Source organism: Muscardinus avellanarius (genome assembly GCF_963383645.1).
Source record: "Muscardinus avellanarius genome assembly, chromosome: X".
Classification (NCBI taxonomy): domain Eukaryota; kingdom Metazoa; phylum Chordata; class Mammalia; order Rodentia; family Gliridae; genus Muscardinus; species Muscardinus avellanarius.
The window spans coordinates 6,311,558-6,334,751 of record NC_137792.1 but is presented as its reverse complement, the minus strand read 5'-3'; the positions used below and the strand labels follow the sequence as shown (position 1 = coordinate 6,334,751).

Below are 23,194 nucleotides of genomic sequence, written 5' to 3'. Positions count from 1 at the left end.
TCAGTGAATTTAGATACATTTGCTATATTTAAATCAGTGCGTTTATTTTGATGACCCCTTTGAAAAATATTTTTTATCTTTTGAGAATGCCAGTAAAACAATACATTGTTTTGAAAACTGGTTTTGAAAAAGCAGTAAATGAAATGACAGAGCCAAGTGTTTGTTCTGATATTTCATATGAACTGCTCCTCAGAAAAAAGAGAGTTTCATTTCATAGAATTGTTCAGTTAATAAAGACGAAATGATGAAATTAGAGTACCACCATTTTGAAATCACTAATGAATTACAGAGATTTGGGCAAAGAGAGTCACAAAAAGAAAAAAATCAGATATCATAAGCCTCTGGAAGATGAAAGTGCATAGCAACCTTCAGGAAGGAATACATTAGTCTTGTAAGAAATATGGCAGGGACAGAAGAATATGTGCTATGAAACTCAGAGTTTAAATCAGCAAAGTCCAGGTTTGAAGAACCTCTACAAAACAAATAACCTTCAATACACAATATAAATAATATGTTTTGAAAGGCAATAAACGAGTTGGAAAGAGAAACTACAGACTAACATGATCTTAAAAGATATAATCAAACTTGATATGATGGCACACATCTACAATCCCAGTACTTGGGAGGGTGGGCCAGGAAAATTACATGGTTGAAGCCAGCCTCATCTACTTAATAAGGCCATCAGCAACTTAGCAAGACTCTGTTTTCAAATAAGAAATAAAATAGGTCTGAGGGTATAGCCCAGAGCTAGAAGGCCCATAGGTTAAATCTTTAGTACCACACACAAAAAAAACGTATCAAAAAATCTCAATATAAACACATTATTTGAATCTTGACCATTTTATGGGACTATGAAAGAGATCTGAATACTAACTGAATAGTTGATAATGTTAAGAAAATATTAATTTGTTAGGTTTGATAATAGTGTTGTGGGCTTTTATATTTCATAAAGAGTGCTTGTACATTGGAGATACATACTGAATTAATATCTATAAGATGATGTGATGTCTGAGGTTTGCTTCAGTATCACAAAAAGGTGGGAAAGTGTTTTAGTACATGGAATATGGTGTCTGGCCACAATCAATGACTTTTGAGACTGAGTAATGGGGACATGGATGATCTATTTTCCACACATATGAATCTGTTCACAATTTTCCATAAGAAAAAAATTCTAGAACAACAAACGTCTTCTAATGATCAATTATAGTGGAGATATTTCATTTGGTTTAACCAGGATTTGGTCCATTCTTTTTTGGTGTTTGTGGTACTGCGAATTGAACCCAAGGGCATTCTACCACTGAGCTATATCCCCAGCCCTTTTTATTTTTTTTGTTTTTACAAAGGATCTTGATAGGTTGCTGAGTGTCTCACAATGTTGCTGTGACTATCCTCAAAATTACAATCCTCTGTTTTAGCCTTCCAAGTATGGGGACTACAGGTTTTGTGACATCAGGCCTGGCCAGTCCATATTTTAAAATAATGACCACTAGATTTACTTTGAAAAACCAAACTAACCCATGTTTAGACATCAATGATCCCATTGTGGTTGATCTCATCCCTTTTTTCCAGGGGCAAGTACATGGTCCAGACCTGGCTGCCTGTGATAGTCAATTTTGGGTGTTAACTTGACTGAATTGAGAACTGGTGAAGCATTATTTGTGAGTTTATCTGGGAGGATGATTCTAGAGAAGACTTAAAAGCAAGTCAGTGGAGTGAGAAAAACTCACCCTCAACATGAGTAGGTACCATCCAATATGCCAGGAGCCTGGATGGCACAGAAAAGAAGGAATCCATTATCTCTCTGGCTTTTGCTTCCATGTGTATCTACTTCTGTTGCTGCCTAGGATGTCAGACTTTAGGTTCTTTGCCCTTTGGACCCTGAAATTTGTACCAGTAGCCCTCTAAGGGCTCTGGCCTTGGACTGAAGGCTGTGCTATTGCCCAATGTGATCCTGAGGTATCCTGCTTCTTGGATAGAGCTATGCTGCAGAGACTTTTCTGGCTCACAAGATGGCAAATGGCCTATTGTGGAGCTCTTTTTCCCCTCTGTGATCAAGTGATCCAATTAGCCAACAGGTTCCCTTTTCTTGAAGAACCCTAGTTAATACAGGCCTTTAGAGTATTCCAACCCTGGGTAGCGGGGATTTATTCAGAAGTAGATACTTGGCATATTGGGCCAGCAAAAGTTCCGTTATGAAATGCTAATTGAATTGATTGGGAAATGGTGGTCTTTTACCTCCTTGGTTTGTGACATTTGAGTACACAATCCTAGAGTTCTCATACAACCTTAAGCCTACTTGGGGAGAGACATCATGAGACAAGAGGCAAACACTGGAAAGTGACAGAGCCAAGAGATGAAGGATTTCTGATATCCAACTCTCCTTGTGCCTGATCACCTCCACCTAACATCCTCTTTAGTTCTGCCAAACTAGTAAATCCTCTCTTTTCCTTAAGTCATTTTAAATCTGCCAGATAAGCTCTTACTAGTCACAGGTATTCTACTTTTAAAACATACTGTAGATTTGAGGGCCCAGGAATAGAGAATTTATGGAGAAAAAAGAACAAATTATAGGGGAAGGCTACTTTTAAGGGCTTCCCACATAGTATATTACTTTTTCAAATAATGGAAACTGGTAGCTCACTGTGATTAAGACACATAATACATGCAGAAAATTAGAGGAGGCAAGAAATATGTTTTCTAAAAATGTTTTTTGCAGTTTTAGAAGCTTTCCACAAACTTATATTTCTTATTATAAATCCCAAGAGAGGTTTTCTTTATTACTGTGTTTAGTTATTCAGTTATGAAATTATCAAGCTCCAAGTTACCCTGATACCCTGAAGTGCTCTACCAGAGAGAACATTTCAAATGTTATTTCTGGAATTCAGGGTGAGTCAATACTGTTGATTGTATTGTATGAAGAACAGTCTGTTCTGCCTCTAATATCCTTGATTTAACATTAAATATAAATGAAAACACCCTGGGGTAGAGTTTTAGAGCATGCGATGAAAAGTTTGCTATGCTTCTTGTAAACGTCCAAGAATGCTCAAACCACAATGCAATTCTATGTAATAGACATCGACTTATGGACTATTTTGTTCATAAAAAAATAAGACAGCATGAAAGAGCTAAAAGGGAAAGGAGGATGCTCAACAATGATAACTTTTTACATGGGGCAAAATTAACAAATCATTTTTGTTTTCTGGGTCCTTTAGTATTTGACTTAGAATTCATGACAAAATTTTCCTTAGTTGTTGAAGTTTGAGAAAAGTCAGAATATAAAGTAAAAGGCAAAGATATCTTATTTACATATCTTATTTAGAATAATTATGTGTTATTGTGTTATAATTGTTTCTGCTTAATGATGAGATTTGCAATATTTGATACCTTCTTATCAAACACATGTACTGCATAGAGGAAATGAGTCCATATTTTATCATTTATGTTGTTATCAAATTTCTTATTAACTGCTTTTTAATGTCTACTATATAGTGGTATATAGTTTAGTGCACATAAGAAAGACCAGTTAAAAACACACAGACTACTAATAAGGAAGAATATTGAAATAAAAATGAAATCTTATCTGAAATAAGACCAATGTGATAGACATCACCTCCTATGTTTGTATGTGCAATCAAAACAGATTTACATGAATAAAAGGGGTACTAAGTCATAGCTTTCCATGCTTCTGCATTTTGTCCAACATTAAAACAAAACAGGTGTACAGAATTTTTGCTTCATAAAATTATAGTTATCATAGTTATAAGGAATAGCTTATTCCTTTACTTTTCTAAATAATGCATTTCAACTCTCAGACCCTATCCAAGTGGTTGATAGGAAAACATATTTAGAATTTTAGGTGGAGATTGCCTAGGACATGCGGTGTTCCTGAGAATGTTACACAGCTCTTCCATTAAGGAAGGGTTTTTTGGTGCTTAATTTCCACCAGTCACTCCAGGCCCAGTCATTGTCTAAAGTTCCTTGGAAGGGGACCACTGAAAGTCACACCTCTAGCACAGTAAGGTATCTCTTTCCTTGAGCTGCCTCTAGAGATGAGACTCTCTTTATTGATCCTCTATTCAGTTTCTCTCACCCAGAGTAGAAGCATAGTTTAAGAGACACTGCAAAGTATGGTGGTGCCAAACAGTAATTCCAGCTACTCAGGAGGCTGAGACAGGAGCCTCAGACTAGACAACTTAGATGACTAATGGTTATATTTAAAAGGTGTCTGGTACTGATCATACTAACCAAACCTAAATGAAATTAAATAAATAAATAAAAGAAAAAAAAACAGGAAGTAATGGGTATGTAGCTCAGTGGTAGAATGTTTGCCTAGCATGTGCAAGGCCCTGGGTTCAATCTCCAGTGCTACAAAACAAAGTGAATTAAGTTAAGAGAAAGTACATGTACAGGCAGATGTTGGGTTTACCTCCTGGCCTCAACAAGTATCGTTAAACTGACCTTCAGAAAATTATAAAACTCAGTAATATAGTATAGAGTCCTATACATAGTTAGCACTTGTCTATTATTCCTGTTTCCTCAACTGTAAATGAGGCCAATTGCCCCCACTCACAGAGATGTGCAAGGACTTGGTCTATGTTGCCCAGAGGAGAGCTTAATAAATAATGGCTGATTCCTTTTTTCTGTTTTTAAAAATTAAGTCCAAGTTCTTCTTTTATCAGCTTCTGACTGCGTGAAAAAACAAGCTAGAAAAAAGTGGCAAGGGAATACAAAATCCCTGTTGGCATCTTACTTGTTAAAAGAATAGTATTCTGCTTTATCCTGTAGACCCTATATCAGGTACAATGACTAAAAAGCTGATCAAGTAGAGATTTGATTCTAAATATAATAAAATAAACTACAGTAATCTTTTAAAAGGTGAGTAGCTTTAAATTCACTTTGAGGATTCCTTCTGCACTTCAAGGATTTGTTCCCAATTTTGTGCTGAAAACTAGACATAACAAATAAAACAGGATTGGTGCAAAGTCTAGCTACATGATTGGTAAACCTACTCCCTCCACCACCTGGGCACTCATAATGCACTTAGCTTCCTGAACAGGTAGATTCAGCCATTGACTGCCTTTTTTTTTTCTTTTTTTTTTGCGGGTTTGGGGATGGAACCCAGGGGCATTTGACCTTCGAGCTACACCCCCTGCCCTATTTCTTTTATTCTTTATTTTGAAACCGGGTCTCACTGAGTTGCAGAGGGCCTCACTGAGTAGCTGAAGCTGTCCATGAACTGCAATTCTCTAATCTCAGCCTCCCAAATGCTGGGATTAAAAGCGTGCGCCACCACTCCCACTGGCTGCCTTCTTGCCAAAGGAGAGAAAGTGGAAGTGCTGCCAACTCCTCCTCAAAAACCTTTTCATGTGCCCTTGTATCCTCTTCCCCTTCTTCAATTTGACAGGGACAAACTAGAAACCATGTGTTAAAGATGACAAAGCCATAAGAAGGACAGGATCTGTGTTAGTTCCCCCTGAAAAAGAGATGCCCACCTATCAACATAGCCCATTTTGCAGTTTCTGTGATTGACAATCTCCTAGTATGACTGAACTCTTGTCTAGTTTTGGGTTTATAACAGCAGATAGTATTGCCCTTGTCATTAAGATATCGCTCCTTAGTCTCTTTCCAAAAGAATTAGAAGTAGTAGTTAGTATACTATAGTGATACTTGGATACCCATATTTATAGCAACCCAGTTCCTAGTAGGCAAATTATGGAACAAACTTAGTTGTCCATCAACAGATGAATAGATAAATAAAATGTGGTATTTGCACACAATGGAGTTTTATTCAGTCATAAAGTAATTACTTCATTTGCAGGCAAATGGATGAAACTTTTGTTAAGTGAGATCAGTCAGTCTCACAAAGTCAAGAGTTGATTTTTTCTCTGATATGTGGCAGCTGTAGAAAAAAGAGGAAAGTAAAGGAACTTTGGATAAAAAGAGAGAGATCAATAGGATAGTGGAAGGAGATGGAAGGAGGAGTGGAGAGGATAAAGAGGTTTGGGGAAGGAAACAGATCAAATGTTTTGTTAATATATGAATATGTTGCTACCAATCATGTAACATGTACAGGGAGAGGGGGAAGGTGGCGCACATTGGGATGTGAAAGGAAACATACCAAGTGTTGTGTGCCTGTATGTAGCACTTTGAGTCTCACTATGATGGATAATCACAATATAACAGTAAAATTAAAATAAAGAAATATGTAGACGTGTGGCAAACTTACAAATAATGCTAACAGTTATTGCATTGGCTATAATAAAGGTATATGTACCTCTGGGTGAGTAAAGATATGGAAGTTAATACTTTGGGGAGTGAATTAAGGAGGATCAGGGAGTCATAAAAAGTCTATGATGTTTGTTTGTGTGCTTATTATTTTCTTCTGTCATTCTACTTTCTAAAAGATTTTAGGTGACCTGAGATAAAACAGTATCTGTTTTATCTTTATTAGTGTTTCGAGCAAAAAGAATCTGCTCGTTTCTCTAGTTCCATATTCTATTTATCTTCAGGTTAGGCTTTTTTATGACCCATTGGTTTAGGCTGGGGGTCAGCAAACAAAGTCTGTGGATGAAATCTGGGCCTCTCTCCCTCCTGTTTTTGCAAGTGCAATTTTATTGGAATGTAGCCACAGCCATTTTTTTTAAATTGGTGCACTGTATTCATACATCATAGTGGGATACATACTTTTGTAGACATACATGCACACATTGCCCAGTCAGCCCCCACCCGATCCCCACCCCATTCTCTCCCTATCCCTCCCTCCCATGCTTGGCTTAGTGATTGACATCTAGTATTATAGCAATTTATCAAAAATTAAAAATGATAATCTCACATAACAGTTTCATTTCTCTGATACCAAGCTTTTGATGACTTAAAGATAACATTTCAATATTTCTTTTTGCTTTCTTTCTTACCAGAGAATCTATTTTTCTATTTTTTAGGTGAAACTATCATATATTTATATATTTATTTTTCAGAAAAAAAATCTATCCTAATATGGAATGTGGACTCTAGGTACCCACAACGATCTTGAAAAAGAACAAAGCTAGAAGATGTATATTTTCTGATTTCAAACCATATAAAGCTACAATAATTGAAACAGTGTAGTACTATTCTAAAGGCAGATATATAAACCATTGGAGTTAAATAAAAGCCTAGAGCTAAATTCTTCCCTATATTGTCAAGTTATTTTTGACAAGGTTTCCACGAACATTTGGTGGTGGGAATAATAATCTTTTAACTAAATATTGTTGAAAAATAATAATTACATGGAAAAGAATAAAATTGGACCCTTACCTAATCCCATATACAAATATTAACTCAAAATAGATAAAAGACCTAAATATAAATCTTAAGACTATAAACTTTTAGGAGAAATTTTGGGTCATAAATCCTCACAACATTGAAATTGGCAGTGATTTCTTGGTTATGATTTCAATGGCACAGGCAACAGAAGTGTATACAAACTCCCTAAAAAATAAAAAACATATTGTATATCCAAAGACAATGTAAACAGAGTTAACAGTTACTATTAGAATGGGATAAAATATTTCCAAATCCTATATCTGAAGGTATATTAATATTCCAACTAGAAATCCTAAAAATTAACAACAATAAAGGCAAACAATACCCTTTAGAGATAGGTAAAAGACTAATATAAATAATGAATCTCCACAGATAACCAATCTTAGTTGTCTGTTGGATGGAAAATCTTGTTTCTCTAGTTCTGATGTATGTTACCTATTTCTTCTTTGTAGTTAATCTCTTTGAGTATTTTCTCTAGTGCTGGTTTTGAAGACATAAATTCCTTCAGTTTCTGTTTGTCATGGAAGCTTCTTATTTCTCCATCTAATTTGATAGAAAGTTTTGCTGGGTAGGAAATTTTTGGCTGGAAGTTGTTTTCTTTCAGAGTTTGGAATATGTTACTCCAAGCCCTTCTGGCTCTCATAACTTGGTTTGGGAAGTCTGGAGTGATTCTAATTGGTTTGCCTCTGAATGTCACTTGGCCCTTTGCTTTTGTTGCCTTTAAGATTCTCTGCTTGGCTTCCACATTGGTCATTTTGACAATTATGTGGTGTGGGGATCCTCTTCTCCGATCCTGTCTAAAGGGAGTTCTATACGTTTCCTGGACCTGCGTATCGACCTCTTGCTCTATGTCTGGAAAATTTTCTGCTATTACTTCCTTGAAGAGATTGTTGATCCCTTTGGTTTCACTTTCTTTTCCCTCCTCTATTCCAATTATTCTTAGGTTAGCTCTCTTAAAATGGGCCCATATTTCTTCAATATCAGATTCCTGCTGTCGGATATTTTTTTCTAGATTAGAAACTATGCGTTCATTTTTGGAATGATCATCTTCTAAGAGCGAGATTCTGTTCTCCATGTGGTCTAATTGGTTGTTTGTGCTTTGAATTGAAGCCTTTACTTCATTAATTGCATCCTTTATCTCTTTTTGGCTCTCTCTGAGTTCTTTTCGAAGCACCTCTATTATTTCTACAGTTATTTTCCTGATTTGATCTTCTAGAAATCTCTGATTTTTCTGTTTTATCAGGTTCTGATGTTGTGGGGTTGTGAGCATTCATTGCTCCAGTATTATTCCTCTTTCCCATGATTTCGGATGTTTGTGCCTTCTCTGGGTTCTTCCCTTGGGTCACTATGACTTCACTTAAGGTGTTCTGGATCTCGAGTCAGTAGTATCTCAGACCCCACTACTCCTTTACTGGGTTGTATCACAGAGTCTTCGACCCAGAGAGTCGATAGAGGCTGCTTTACACTGTGGGGGGTGCCAGGTTGCATGTTCTCCTATGGTGTGATATCACTGCCACCGCCCCTCTCCCACTGGGTCAAGTCCCAGTGAGTACAGTACTAGGATTTCTCCGCTGTGGCCCGCAGTTTTACTCACTGTTCTTGAGTACGCAGATGTAGCTGTACTGAATTCGGTGAATTCGGTGCTGCTGCTGCCGGTGGCAATATGGCGCCGCTGTTATGCCCTCGGCTGTGGTGCTGGCGTTTTTTTTCTTGGTTTTGATTTCTACTCTGAATCCCTGCAGCGTGTGCTGAGCTCAGCCACTGGGAGCTTTAGATGCCCTCTGCGCCGAGAAATCCTGCCTGGCTGTTCCGCAGCGGCTCCCCTCGGCTTGCTGTTGCAGTCCTGTGAATTTGCCGGTGCTGCCGGCAGTATGGCGCTGCTGCCGCGTCCTCGGGCATGAAGCCGCGTCCTCGGGCATGAGGATCTCCTCTGTGGCTCTGTTCTCAGTCCGCTTTCTCTCTGGAGCCTGGTGATTTTTTTTGTTTCTCTGGTGATGTTGTTTTCTGGCTTTGAAAGGCACTGATTTTGTGGTAATGGAGATTTGTTGTTAGCGGGGCTCTTAAGCCCCGCTTTTCTCGGTCGCCATCTTCCCGGAAGTCACAGAAAGTTTTGATATCTGATTATATTTAGCTTTACGAAGACTATTTTCCTCCCTATGTTTTCATTTTGGTGTAGGCTGAAAAACTGGCCTATGGGCCCGTGTTTTGAAATACCTGCCACAGACCAGTGTTTTCACACTGTGTTCCAGCCTTCCCAGGCAAGCACGGGAGAAGAGTAGGCAGCCATTTGTTTATGTATCATCTGTGGTTGCTTTTGTGCCACAATGGCAGAAATGAGTTGTTTTGACAGAGACCATATGGCTTGAAAAGTCTAAAATATTTCCTATCTGATCATTGCAGAGAAAGGTTTGTTGATTGTGATTTAGGTCCTTTTTAACCTAATTTCCACTGTAGAAAGGCATGTGCCAATAGCCTTGAATCTTTCCCTACCCCTTCATCCATATGATAGAACACTGAACTTACTCTTTTTCTTGTCACTGTGTTGCCACCCTGCTGTCCACATCCATGGTACCTAAAGTCAAACTTTGGTTTCCAACAAGCCAAGAATGACCCTTGGATGCCTTTGAAAACCTTGTGTCTCGGGACACTTTTATTTTTTATGTTTAGAATGGGGATTGAACTCGGGAGGATTTTGCCTTCAAGCTACACCCTAGTCATTTTTTTATTTTGAAATAATCTTGCCAATTTACTGAGGGTCTCACGAAGTTTCTGAGGCTAGCCTCAAACCTGGATCCTCCTGTCTTAGCCTCTGAAGTACTGGGATTACATGAGTGTGTCACCATGCCTGGCTTCATGGAGCTTTTAAATTATTCCTCAAGTTGTTCTCATCTTAAAATACTAAATGTCTGCCAAAATACTTTTCTTTGATTTGATCAGTTGTCCAGTTCCCTACACTGCAATTTTAAGAGCAGTAACAGCATACTCTCATATGATGACCTGATTACAAGTCACAAAATACTGTCACATAATTATTTTATTTGATATTTTGACAAGGGATTAAGAGTGCAAATTCTTAGTCACATTTGTAGTCTAAGCAACTAAGACTCTGAGACTTAAGCCATATGCTCATGATCATTCAGCTATGATGATGAAGCTGATAATAATCTTGGTGAAGACAACAAAAATTCAGGTTTATTAGGAGCTGACTACATGCTCATACTCTGCTAGGGGCTGTACTCATTGTGGTGCATCTAGTTCTTCTAATAATTTCATAAGGCAGGCTTTCATTTTATAGGTGTAGAAACTGAGGATTACATACTTTCAGTTCTTTGTCTAAGGTCACACGTGGTGTAGACATTGAAAAGATAGGATTTAAATTCAGATTTTTCTACCATATAGCTTTTCATTAGGTAGCAGCATAATATTTTGAAAAATTAACCAAAGTTATCATCCTATCCCCAGGCCCCTCATTTTTCTTTTTTTGCTTTGGTTGATCACCTCTATTTCTTTTCCCATGTGGCCAACCAGACCATACAGCATTGTCCCAGGACAGGGTTGTTACAGAAAAAAGCAAAAAAAAAATCTAGAACTATCTAGGCTCTCTAGAAAGTCAGGGGTTGCATGCTTTCTCTCAGATGTTCAAGCTGGAGAGAAAGCGGGAAAGAAAAGGAAAGAAAATTCAAATAAATGAGAGGAAAGACCAGTAGAATAGCAGAAGGGGATTGGAGAAGGAAGATGGGGAGGGGGAAGAAGAGAATTGAGGAAGGAAATAGTTTAAATACTGTTATATCTATATAGGAAAGTATCATTACCAATTTCAGTAACATGTATGGGGAGGGAAGTTGGGAGAACAAAGTGAGATGCTGAAAGAAACATACAAATACTATAAATAGTAGAGTCTAGGTTCTGAAGTTAAGGGTAAACATAGGAAAGACATTCAATATATCAGAGTAAAATATACTCCTTCCCTAAAGGTATGGAGGCTCTGGTGTGACTCTTAGAGTGAGCAAAAGGGCACGGACTTATGGGTACCTGTGATAGGGCAGGCATGCGTCTTGTCTTTTCAGAAGCCCATTCTCCAGGAAGAACTAATTGTGAATCCCCAGAGATCCTTTTAGAATGAATGAGCAAGGCATCCTGTGCCTTCTTTCCTAGTCAGAAGACTGGGAAGGTGACAAGATCCTGGTGGGAATTAGCCCCAGAAATGTATGTCTCTGTATGGCTCAGGAATGGTGAGCGCCTCCAAGATGGTGATGGAATGGCTAAGAAATGGTTCAATGAGGGATGACACAATGGCATCCTGCCTCTGTAAGTGAACAAAGACTGATCAGATGGCTGGCCACAGTGATAAATCAGTGAACACTGACGGGTGGAAGATGTTACAGGGGAATAGATACACTTCACTTCTTTTAACACCTTCTCCTGTTAAATCAAGCCCTCCTCCAGTTTAGGTAGCTTTTCTATCACCGTGACCAAAATAACTAAAAAGCACAACATAGGGGGAAGAATTATTGACTTGCAGGTTTAGAGGTTTCAGTCCATGGTTGGCCTGCTCCAAGGCAGAAGCTACTTGGCAGCAGAGCTTTAGGGTGTGGCAAAGGAGAAAGAACTGTTCTTACCACATGGCAGCTCAAAGGAGAGAGGGAAAGAGAAGAGGGGTCAGGGACAGATGTAGTCCCCAAGGCCATGCCTCAGTGACTCATCTCCTCCTACCATGCCCTGTCTCTCAACCTGGCCACATTGCCTGCACATAAGGTCTTGGGTGACATTTTAAGTTCAAACTATAACATCCTCTAAATGCAGACTTAGCACTTAGGAAAATGGAATTAACTGACCATATAAATGAATGAGTATATGAAATAAATATTAAATTATTATAGATAATGGATACATAATGAGGTGCTTCTTACATCAGAGTGTATGGCTTAAGATTCTCAGCCAGAAAATCCACTCACTGTATTACCTATAATGCTGTAATCTGGCTTTGAGTTACTGAATCTTTTCTACTAAACACCTTTCAGGAATGAGACTTATGCTTTAATTTTAGACACGCTCTGAACACTGGGAAATGTGTAGCCTCATCAAGCTGATTGTTTCTATTTTGCCTTTTCAGCTACTTGGTGAAAGGACATGCAATCATTTTTAAATTTGTAGTTCTATAGGATTAAGAAAATACAGCATAGGTTCAATAATTATCTCCTTCTACTTTTTTCTTAATATAAGATATTAAGACATTCAGTAGTGGCAACCATATGAGATCATTGAAACCATGCCCTAGTTTAAATTTGTTCGGGTTCTTCAAACTTCAACATTTATTTTGCACACATGAGTTGCATGAAAACATCTACAACAAGGAGAGAGAGGTTTAACGAGTGAGTGGGAGATAGTCATTAAAATCTAAGGACATTAAAATAATCCAGATGAAGAGATTTTTCTTGTTAATTTTCATCACTAGATGTCATTACAGCTTTTATAAACTCAAATTCCTTTTATGACTTTATCATTATTAGAATGTTTTCTCTCACTTTCCAGTTTTGTGGAATCTGTGACCTCTTTCCTTTCAGGCTCTTATAATTTGCAATTGTCACAAAATATGTATACTGCAAATGCATATCAGGTGAGACCACAATTTGTAGTGTCAGCATACCACAGAGCCGTTTCTTTTGTGTTTTCACCAAAACTGCTTGCTGCTTTTACTATATTAAGGCCTTATTATATCATACATCACCATGCATATTTTATGGGCTGGATGCTCAGTAGATGTTCTTCACTTTGTTATTTTACTAAGCAGCACTGTGTTGCACCCAAGTCCAGCTGAAATTAAGCAGGAAGGTGACCTTCTTAATGTATTCTTCTGCAGATACAATGTTCTTGGAACATGATGTGATTTGACTTTCCATTATAATCCTGATGAGGAGGGACTGATAAAAAGATAGACGTGCTGAGATCTAATTTTTAGATGGATTCCTTCCAAATGTTCTTTTTTCTCTCCTAATAATCTTGCCAATTTCTCATCGATTGCAATAAGCAGATATTCCTGAGCACTCCCTGTTAAATCAAGGCAACTGTTTGGCAAACCTGGAACAGGAGACAGGCTATTTAAGCACAAACCAAAAATAGAGTGTGTCTATGGGTCATATGAGATAAGACCTTGGTTCTTGGGCCCAATTGCAGCTGTGTCATTTGCTAGGCTCAAACATGTAAGGAAGATTTAATATGGCGGATAGTCAGGCTTGGTCCCCTTTTGAAAACCAGAACCTGGTAATTTGCACTTTCCTCTATATACACTATATACACTTTCCTTCTTGCACAGTCCAAAAATATGTGCTTCAACCTCTCCAGGCCTAAGTTTCTACTCTGTAACATAAATACAATAAATAGTCATTGCTCACAGGGCTATTGTGAGGAATATGTATGATTAACAGGTGAAAAGCCTTCACTTAGGAGCAGATTTGTTTCAATCTACCACTTACTATCTGTGGGATCTTAGGCTTGTTCCTTAACTGTTCTTTACCTCAATTTCCCCATCTACAAATTAGAGGTAACCAGTGTACCCATTCACCAGTATAATCACTGAATGAGTTAATACTAAAAAATATTCAGCATCAGTACTGAGAACCAGGCACAGTGTGTACCAATAAAATAACTTAGTAGAATTTTCATCTTATAACAAGGACTTGTAATCTATGTGACTTGGCCCTGTTTGTTTTTAGGGATGCACATGTTCCAGGAAGATGTGAAGCATTCTTTTAAGCATTCTTATTAGAATTGTAAAAATAACCATCCTAGTCTTAAAACAAAATTTGGACAGAATGGTATGTGTGTATATGCATTACTTATTCAGGTAAAGGAAATGATACTAAAATTAATGCTTTGACTTTTGTGAACTAAAGCGATGATTAGTAATGTATCTTCTATTCTTTTTCCAGCTTTGTGGTGGTCTAGTTGAGAAATACATATAATATGTATTTAAGGTATACAATGTATTGATATTATATATGTACATATGTTGCATAATGATCATAACAATCAGTTTAGTTAACACATCCATCACCTCATATAGTTATGATATGTATGTGTTTGTGTGTGTGTGCATGTGTAGAAATCTTAGGATCTATTCTCTTGGCATATTTAAAGTGTATGACATAGTATAGATAACTATTACTATAATCACCATTTATCTTAGTCTATTTTATGCTGCTGGAACAGAATATCATATACTAGTTAATTAAAATAAAGAGAAATTGATTGAATCATAGTTTTAGAGGCCAGAAAGCCCAAGATAAAGGGGCTAACATCTTATGAAGGCCTTCTTGCCATGCCACCCTATCGCAAGAGGAGGAAGGACAAAAGAGTCCCAGAAAAAGACCTCCCCCTCCAAACTTGAGCCATTATATAAGGGCCCTAATCCCACACAGCTAGGTTCTGTTCTCATGAATTTGATACTTTATAAAACCTCATCTCTCAATACAATCACATTGAGAATTAGATTTTAACCTATGAATTGGAGGTGAAAAACATTCAAACCATAGCATTCTTCTCCTGGCTCTGCATTTTTCTTTAGTTCTGTTAATATTTGCTTTATATAGGTAGATGCTCTTATGTTGGCTACACATATATTTACAATTATAATGTCCTTTTGATGATTGACCCTTTTATCATTACACAGTCACCATATGTGTTACAACAGATTTTAACAGAAAGTCTTATTTTGTTTGATGCAAGTTTAGCCACGCTTGTTCTCTTTCAGTTTCCATTTGCACAGAGTATTTTCCCTATCCCTTTACTTTCAGCCTGTGTTTGTTCTTATAGCTGAAGTGAGTCTCTTGTAGGAAGCATATTGTTGGATCTTGGTCTATGTCTTGTGACATAAAATTGGGATCAACTCTGGGGGGGTCAATAAATAGTCTGACATTATATTATACAAAGAACTATGTGTACATGTGAAATTTTCTGGAGAGAGAGAGAAGTCCATGTCCTTTATCAGATTTTCAAATGGATCTTTAATCCAAACAGGCTAGTGTGCCCTGTTTAACATGAGGCAGTAGATTTATATTGCTGCCTCACAGGACAAAATTTTAAGATTGTGGTCCAGGACAGCCACCTAGGCAATACATTTTTCTGTATCTGAAGGTTGTGAAGTTAGTGTTTATGAAGAGAGCTTCGGATTTCCAGGATCAAAGGAAAGATCTATTTTATAGCTCCCTTCATATTATAAACCTGCCCCTCTACTCAATGTTGATGATTATTCATTGCCACCACTACTATATTCTTGAATGTGTCTACTCATTTCCACCAACATTTCTACCAAATAGCATCTTTCCTACCAGACTTGAATAGTAATAAATATAGCAAAATAAATTAGAAGTCTCCTTCTTGAGGGCAGGAGTTACACATTGTATATTCAGACATGCTCAGTGCCTTCCATGAGCTACATAGTTATATCTTAATAACTGTTTGTTGGATGTAGAAATTCAATGAATTTAATTGGTTTGACTAACCTTTGGGGTTTAAGGCATGATTGTTTCTATGAGCAACTATACTCCATACTTTTTAAAAATAAAATGCAGGAGACTGTTTTTTGGTTAATTTAATTGTGAAAAAGAAAATTACCCTTGGGTACTTGAAAAATGGATATGGTAAATTCCAAAGGGCATATATTCCTTGAAGATATCTCTCCTCAGCTGCTATAAAGTATGAGTTACAGTTAACAACTTAGAAAACTATGAAATGATCTCATTTAATTTCAGTGTGGCAATTATAGCTCTTTTTGAGACTACATGAAAAAAAACATAAATGTGATTACCATAGCAGTAAATTAGTCTCCAATAAACATTCATTCTCATTTTCTCAAGAAAAAATAATAAATTTCTATTTTTATAATAGAACAACCAAATAATAAGGGAAATAATCCATAAAGAAACACAAGCATATCTGAAAAATGACCCAGGATTAAATATTACATTTGGGGAAAAAAGAACAAAATGAAAAAAAAATCACTCAGGCAAGAAAATGGTTGCCATTTTTAAAAAGAAAATTTTAGAGTGTTATTAAAATGATGAGTATTTCCCCAAATTTCCTTAGTGGTTAGTTAAGAAAATGGAATATTTTATTAAATAGAAGGGAAATCCATCTTGTGTAAGATATAGATATTAAAAGATAAATTGGCTGAGAAGCACAGTACAAAGGGTATTATTTTACAATAGTTGCATTTTTAAGTAATGCCACTTTATGGCAGACAGATGACTAAACTTATTGGAAACCATAACAAACTCTTCTAATGCATGAACATGTTCATTAGTGGAAAATAAATTATTTAAAAATTTTGTTTAATGAGTTTGAAGGTATTGGTTACCATTGTTACTATACTTAGATTTATTTGATTAAACATTAAGTTCTTTCTTAATTTTTTAATGATATATTTATTGCACTGAGATTAATTTGGGGCATATATTAGGATTGTTTACCATTTCAACAGTACTTAGAGCCTATATCATTTTATCACTAGAAAAATTCCTTAAAAATTGACAATTCCTCCATGTGTTCAATGTGGGGGCTTGTCTTTCTTAAGCACAACACTAACTGAAGTCATTGTTCATAGTAGTTTAGACTGTAAGTGTCCTGAAGGCTGGAATTGGTCTCACTGATACCTATGTATGGCTTCATGGCTCACATATGATAGATATTAGAATGGCAATCATTAAAATCATTAAAAACACAACAACGAATGCTGCTGAGGGTGTGGAGAAGCAGAAACTTTAATGCATTGTTGGTGGGACTGCAAATTAGTAAAAACACTTTGGAAAACAGTATGGAGGATCCTTAGAAGAATGAGAATGAACCTACTATATGATTCAGCAATACTACATCTGAGTACATACCCAAAAGAATGGAAATAAAAGTCCCAAATTAATGCATATCTATGTTTATTGCTGCACAATTCACAATTGACAAAGTACAGAACCAGCCAAGATGTCCATCAACAGATGAATAGATTACAAAATTATGGGATATGTATACAGTGAAATTTTACTCAGCCATAAAGAAAAACAAAATTATATCATTTTCAGTGAAATGGTGGAACCAGAGAACATTATACCAAGTAAGATTAGTCTGTCACAAAAAGCAAAAATAATCGGATGCTCTCCCTAATATGCAAAAGCTAGGGAGAAATAGGGTCATAGGAGGGACTCTAGACAAAAAAGGAGAAATCACAGATGGAATTTAAATTTTATAGGATTTTCATGTGTCACATAATATTGTTTTTCATTTTTTCAACCTTCTGTGTTTTTTTTTTTATTTTACTGGAGACTGAACCCAGGGCCATTTGAACTTCAAGCTATACTCTCTTATTATTTTTTATTATTTTTTAAACAGAGTCTTGCTAAGTTGTGTGAAGACCTTGCTAAGTTCCTGAGACTAGTCTTGAACCTAAAGTATTTCTGTCTCAGCCTCTGAAGCACTAGTATTACAGGTGTGTACCACCATATCTGGCTTTTTCCAACCTTTGGAAAATGGTAAAATCCATTCTGAGCTCCTGGGCTTTGCAAACATATGTGAAAGGATGGATTTGAACTCTGAGCTGTTGATTGCCATTCCCTTTAAATTGGTTCACTTATTCTATTATATGTGAAGTCCTAGAGGACTTGTTTTCAGAGATGTCCTTTTATTTCATAACACATTAAACCAGAAGGAAAAGATCTTTGCTGGGAACAAATTTCTAAATGCCCCAGGTAAGATTGCTAGGAAGTGATCACACTTTTAGATAGCTTTTTCTCATCTCTATCCTGCAGTAGGCAATTCAGTCACAGCAAATCCAAATACAGATATATAATTTCTGCTATCATTCTCCAAGCACAGAAATCAATAGAATGAATCAGAGAGGTGCATGCCTAGGGGAAAACAAAATGCAACTTCTGCCATTAGGCCTTGACATGGCACTCCAGGATGCGAGGCTTGGAGACTGCTTGGATGAAGTATGCCTCTGCTGATACCCCATGACTCTTGAGATCGAAGGGATCCCAAATAGTAACACTGTAGCACCCCTCCCAAACAACCTCAAATCTGGAGTCTTTCCCTATTGTTGCATTCCTGGTCCATAGAAAGATTGGAGCCATTCCTGATGCAAGGTGACTAGGACACAAGTCTCAGTGCCTGCTTCTGTTTAAAAAAGAGTTTTTGGTAATCCAGATGTCCCATGAGTAGCTATGACTTTTCTAGCCAGTTGTAAATATTCCTTTATATCAAGCCCAGACTAAAGTAGAGGGACCGCCTTAATCCCTTCACATTGCTTACAAAAAAGTACCTCTGGTTAGGTATTTACATTTATTTCTGAGAGTTATGAGGCTAGGAAGTCCAAGATTAAGCAATCAACAGGTTCAGTGTCCGGGAAGGTCTCATTCCTCATAGATACCACCTTCTTGGTGCATTCTTTCATGGCAGAAGGGGCAAGACAAACTTTGTTTGACATCTTTTATAAGGGTGTATTATAATCCCATTCATGAAAGCTCCAACTTTTTTATTTATTCAAATTTTCAAAGGCCCACAATAGGGATTAGTTTCCAATATATAAATTTTAGGCCATATTTAAGACCATGGCAGACACCAACCATTCTGAGACTGAAGCAGTTTCCTGAGACATATGCTTTTTCAGTGTTAAACTGGCATGGTGTTTTTTCTAAAAATGAAGCTCCTCTCTATTTCCTTATCTTCTTACTTTAAGTTCTTCCAAGGATGTTTGACCATCAATGACTTCTTTTTGGGGCAAATGCTAAATTAGATTTGGGCAAGAAACTTTCTCCAGAAGGTCCTAAAAAGTATTCCACTTAATGTTTTTCCCAAAGCACAGCGGTATTATTTGTTATGGGCAAGCATAAATGTTAGGAAATCCCCACCTATGTTTCATTCCAATCTTGCTTGGAAATATCAGTTTGCAAAATATAAATGCCGGACCTTCTTATCCTTTATCACTCCCGTAATATAAGTGAATCTGTTCATATTTTAGACTAAGCTTCATTTAGATAACTTCTAAAGACTTCTTTTGCTCTAAATTAACTAAAAACTTATAATTCCAGTGGACATTTAAAGAGGATTCTGACTAATTATTTTAAAAACATATAGAACACATTGTCTGTTTACAAATTAAGAATGTCATGTAACAAACTATATAAAAACTGAACCAATAAGCCAAGCACATTTATTTACCCATATTAGTTTAACCTAATTATCCTTTTACCTTATTTAATGCTTTTAAAATTCAGTAATGAATCACTCAGTCAGGTATGAAAAAATCAGTGAACTGTATGTTTGTGTATCCATGAGAATTGGTATATAAATTACTCATCACTTAATGCAGAACTTAGGTATTGAATTTTTATCTTCCTGATTATGGAAAATCAATGTGTTAGTAATTCTGAAAAGAAAAAAAAATGCATCCTTTGGATACAGAATGAAAATAGGAGTCAAAATAATTGTAAGATGAAACACATCGACCGTCAATGTTAAGAGAAAACAATTAAGCATTCTGTGTGTGGAGCATGTGTTTTTAAGTTGGAGATGAGCATCACCAGCCAAAGTTGGTCCGCAGAAATCTCTTCTGCAATATAAGACCTCAGAGCTACACAGCAGTCTTTAAGACATGATGGGGCACAGGTGAATAAGTTACATACCTGACCAGGTCGATGACCCGCTCTCTGGGTGCAGCACTGACAGGCTCATCATTGATCATTACAATCTGATCTCCTGGGATCAGCTTGCCTTCTGAGGGGCCACCTGGACACAAACAAGAGAGAAGTACAGGTGAGAAGACCATTGGAAACCCACCTGAAACCTCATCTTCCCATCATGACTCATTGTGAGAATGTGGTGTTGCCCAAACAAAAGCCAACTACACATCGGTGTTCTTTTTTTTTTAATGGTACTGGGGGTGGAACCCAGTGGCTTTCTACCTCCGGGCTATACTCCCAGACCCATTTTTTAATATTTTATTTGGAAACAGGGTCTAAGTTGCTGAGAGTATCACTAAGTAGCTGAGGCTGGCTTTGAACCTGTGTGATCCTCCTGTCTCAGACTCCCAAGCACGGGGATTACAAGCGTATGCCACCACGCCCGGCTCATGGGTGTTCTTTAGACAAGACTGAAATCAAAAGCTTTGGGAGTGGGATTCAGGCATCCATACCTCTTTAGTACTGAGGATTGATCCCTGGGGAATTCTACCTTTGAGCCACTCTTCCACTCCCTTTTAGTTTTTATTTTGAAACAGGTTTGAGGCTGGCCTCAAACCTGAGTTCCTTTTGTCTCAGCCTCTCAAGTACTGGGATGACAGATGTGTGCTACTATACCCTCCTTTTATTTATTTATTTATTTATTTATTTATTTATTTATTTATTTGCGGTGCTGAGGATGGAAACCTGGGGCATTTGATCTCTAAACTATACCCCCAGCCCTATTTTTTTATTCTTTATTTTGAAACAGGGTCTTACTGAGTTTTAGAGGGCCTCACTAAGTAGCTGAGGCTGTCCGCAAACTGTGATCCTCTTGTCTTAGCCTCCCAAATGCTAGGATTACAAGTGTGTGCCACCAAACCTGGGTTTTTTCATTTATCTAAACCTTCATGGAAAAGATAGAAACTCAGACTAGTAAAACTTCCCACACACACACTTATGCCTATGAAGTACCCACAGATCTTGTTACCAACGCAAGGGTACAGGTGAGATAATGCATTTATCATAAGCTCCCAGCAGCTGCTGATGCTGCTGGTCAACAGACCATATTCTGTATGTCAAATGCTCTAGAAGAAAGTACTCACCCAATAGGTAGCCAATTGGCTGTGTTGATGCCCTGTAGCCAATGCTACAACAATCTGGGCACAGCTGAATTTGAAGAAAATTATATTTATTTTCTCATTACAAGTAAGAAAATAGAGTGTTAGGAGAAATTGTAAGGCCTCTCAATGAGAGGATTTTACAAAGAACTTTTATTATAAGACTTGGCCTTATATTAGGTGTTATTGGGAGGGCTTCAAGGAAGTAGAGGTTTACCATGGAAAAGATGCTAACACAAAGTAGGAATGATGCTGTCATGGACATCTTATTTTTTTAAATTTTGGTAATGAAGATGGAACTCTCGGGAGCATTCCAACTCTGAGACACACCCCCAGTAATATTCTGTTTTTGTTTTTGAAGCAGGCTTTTGCTAAGTTGCTGAAGTTGGACTTGAACCTGAAATAATCCTGTCTCATCCTCTCCAACACTGGACGTATTTTGTTCATGTCTGTGGCTTGCACTTTACACCGAATGTTTGTGTTTGTAAGCACAGTGAAGTCTTGTCTTGGTCCATCAGAGTCACAGAGTGGCATTGTCTAGGGTTGATATTTGGTGACACTACTTCCCTTCAACAGAACAGCCAGCTCCAGCTATGACAGTCAACAGTTTCTGGATCTCAAGGGTTGTTTTTCTCCTTCATTTGGTTCTCCGGGGAAGGAGTAGGAAACTAATGTTAGTTGAATAGTTTTTTATTCACCAAGGGATGGGCTAAATGTCTGGCAACCTCACTGAAGACTATAATTCCTTTCCTATAATGAGACACCTGAGGCTCTTACAGGTGAAATAACTGGCATGAAGATAGGATTGGATCTCAGATTAGGTCTGCAGACTCTTCCAAGTTCAGAATGGCCAACATTTCTTTTGAACTTGCCCTTATAATTAAAAACATGTTTACTTCCAGGTCTCTTGACATATAAACTTAACTCTATATGAGTGTCAAATACACATCTCTATTTGAACAAAACTTAAAATTAGTTATCTGGATTTTTCTCAAATATCTAGGTGGTGAAGATACCACTCAAATATTGATATATGGGACTATAATTTTAACTCTACATTTAGAGGTATGAAATTGAGTAACAGGGGCAGTTAAAATGCTGTTTTTCAAGTAATAGCACTGTTATTTTGCTCAGTAATTGGGATGAACACTTCATGTCCAGAGCTAGGAACTGAAAGTCACTTGGTTGTTCTCCACCCACCTAGAAACTTGGCACATGTGTCACTCAAGCTGTGCTATACATCTGTTCTATTTCTACAGAATAAGAAAGTAAGGAAACATTAACATGTACCCATATCTGTGATAAAAAATAATTCATTTCACAGATCTTGGAACTGAGATTCAGTGTTTGTATACATAAGGAATCCAGAGAAATCACCTGAAAAAGTTCTTATAATTACTGGATTGTGTGCAAGCATTCAGTCCAAAAATTCAGTCAAACAAATAGAAATAAAAGGCTGATAAAAACATTTTTACAGTGACTTTTTGAAGGATGGATATTAGCTTTTTGGATGAAAAAAGTACTTTCAGATCAATAGGACAGATTCTTGCATTTGACCTGTGAATGTTGATCAGATAAATATATTCTTATTTAATCCAGCAACTGGAATAAAAAAATCTGTAGAAAGAAAAAACATGGTCCCTTCCAAAATACGAAACAGTGGCACCTTCCAGAGAATTGTCTCATGCCATTTACTCTGAAGACTGGGTTGTCAGGCATAGAAAATCTGGTCATGCCACTGAAATCACTTGAGACTTCAGTAGAGTCATTCTTATGACAGACACATTTTTCAAGACCAACATTTTCACTCATAAAAATAACTGGAAGTAGTACTCTTTGACCTCTGTTTTCACTTCTCTTCTACTTTCCTCAAAACTGTTTAACAGTAGGTGTTAGTGTCTTTGAAGCTAAGGAGAGTTGAGGACAAGGAAGGGGGAATTTGAGGGAAAAATGGAACAATGCAAAAAATGAAAAACAAGACTTGAATCTCCAGGCAGCTCCTGGGAGGATGCATACCTTGCAGAAAAACCTCACCACTGGAGATGTTAAACTTTCCCAATATTATAA

The 23,194-nt window shown here is 37.1% G+C and overlaps 1 protein-coding gene across 3 annotated transcripts in view; it reads right to left on the bottom strand.

Moving 5' to 3' along the window:
- The window catches only part of FRMPD4 (FERM and PDZ domain containing 4), a gene marked incomplete at both ends in the record, with an annotated part of 883,159 nt that overhangs the window by 78,847 nt on the left and 781,118 nt on the right, over nt 1-23,194 (bottom strand). For all 3 annotated transcript variants that reach the window (XM_080718734.1, XM_080718732.1, XM_080718733.1), the window contains one exon: nt 19,974-20,076. In XM_080718734.1, the coding sequence (XP_080574860.1) occupies nt 19,974-20,076 (103 nt within the window). The remainder of the gene's footprint in view (nt 1-19,973; nt 20,077-23,194) is intronic.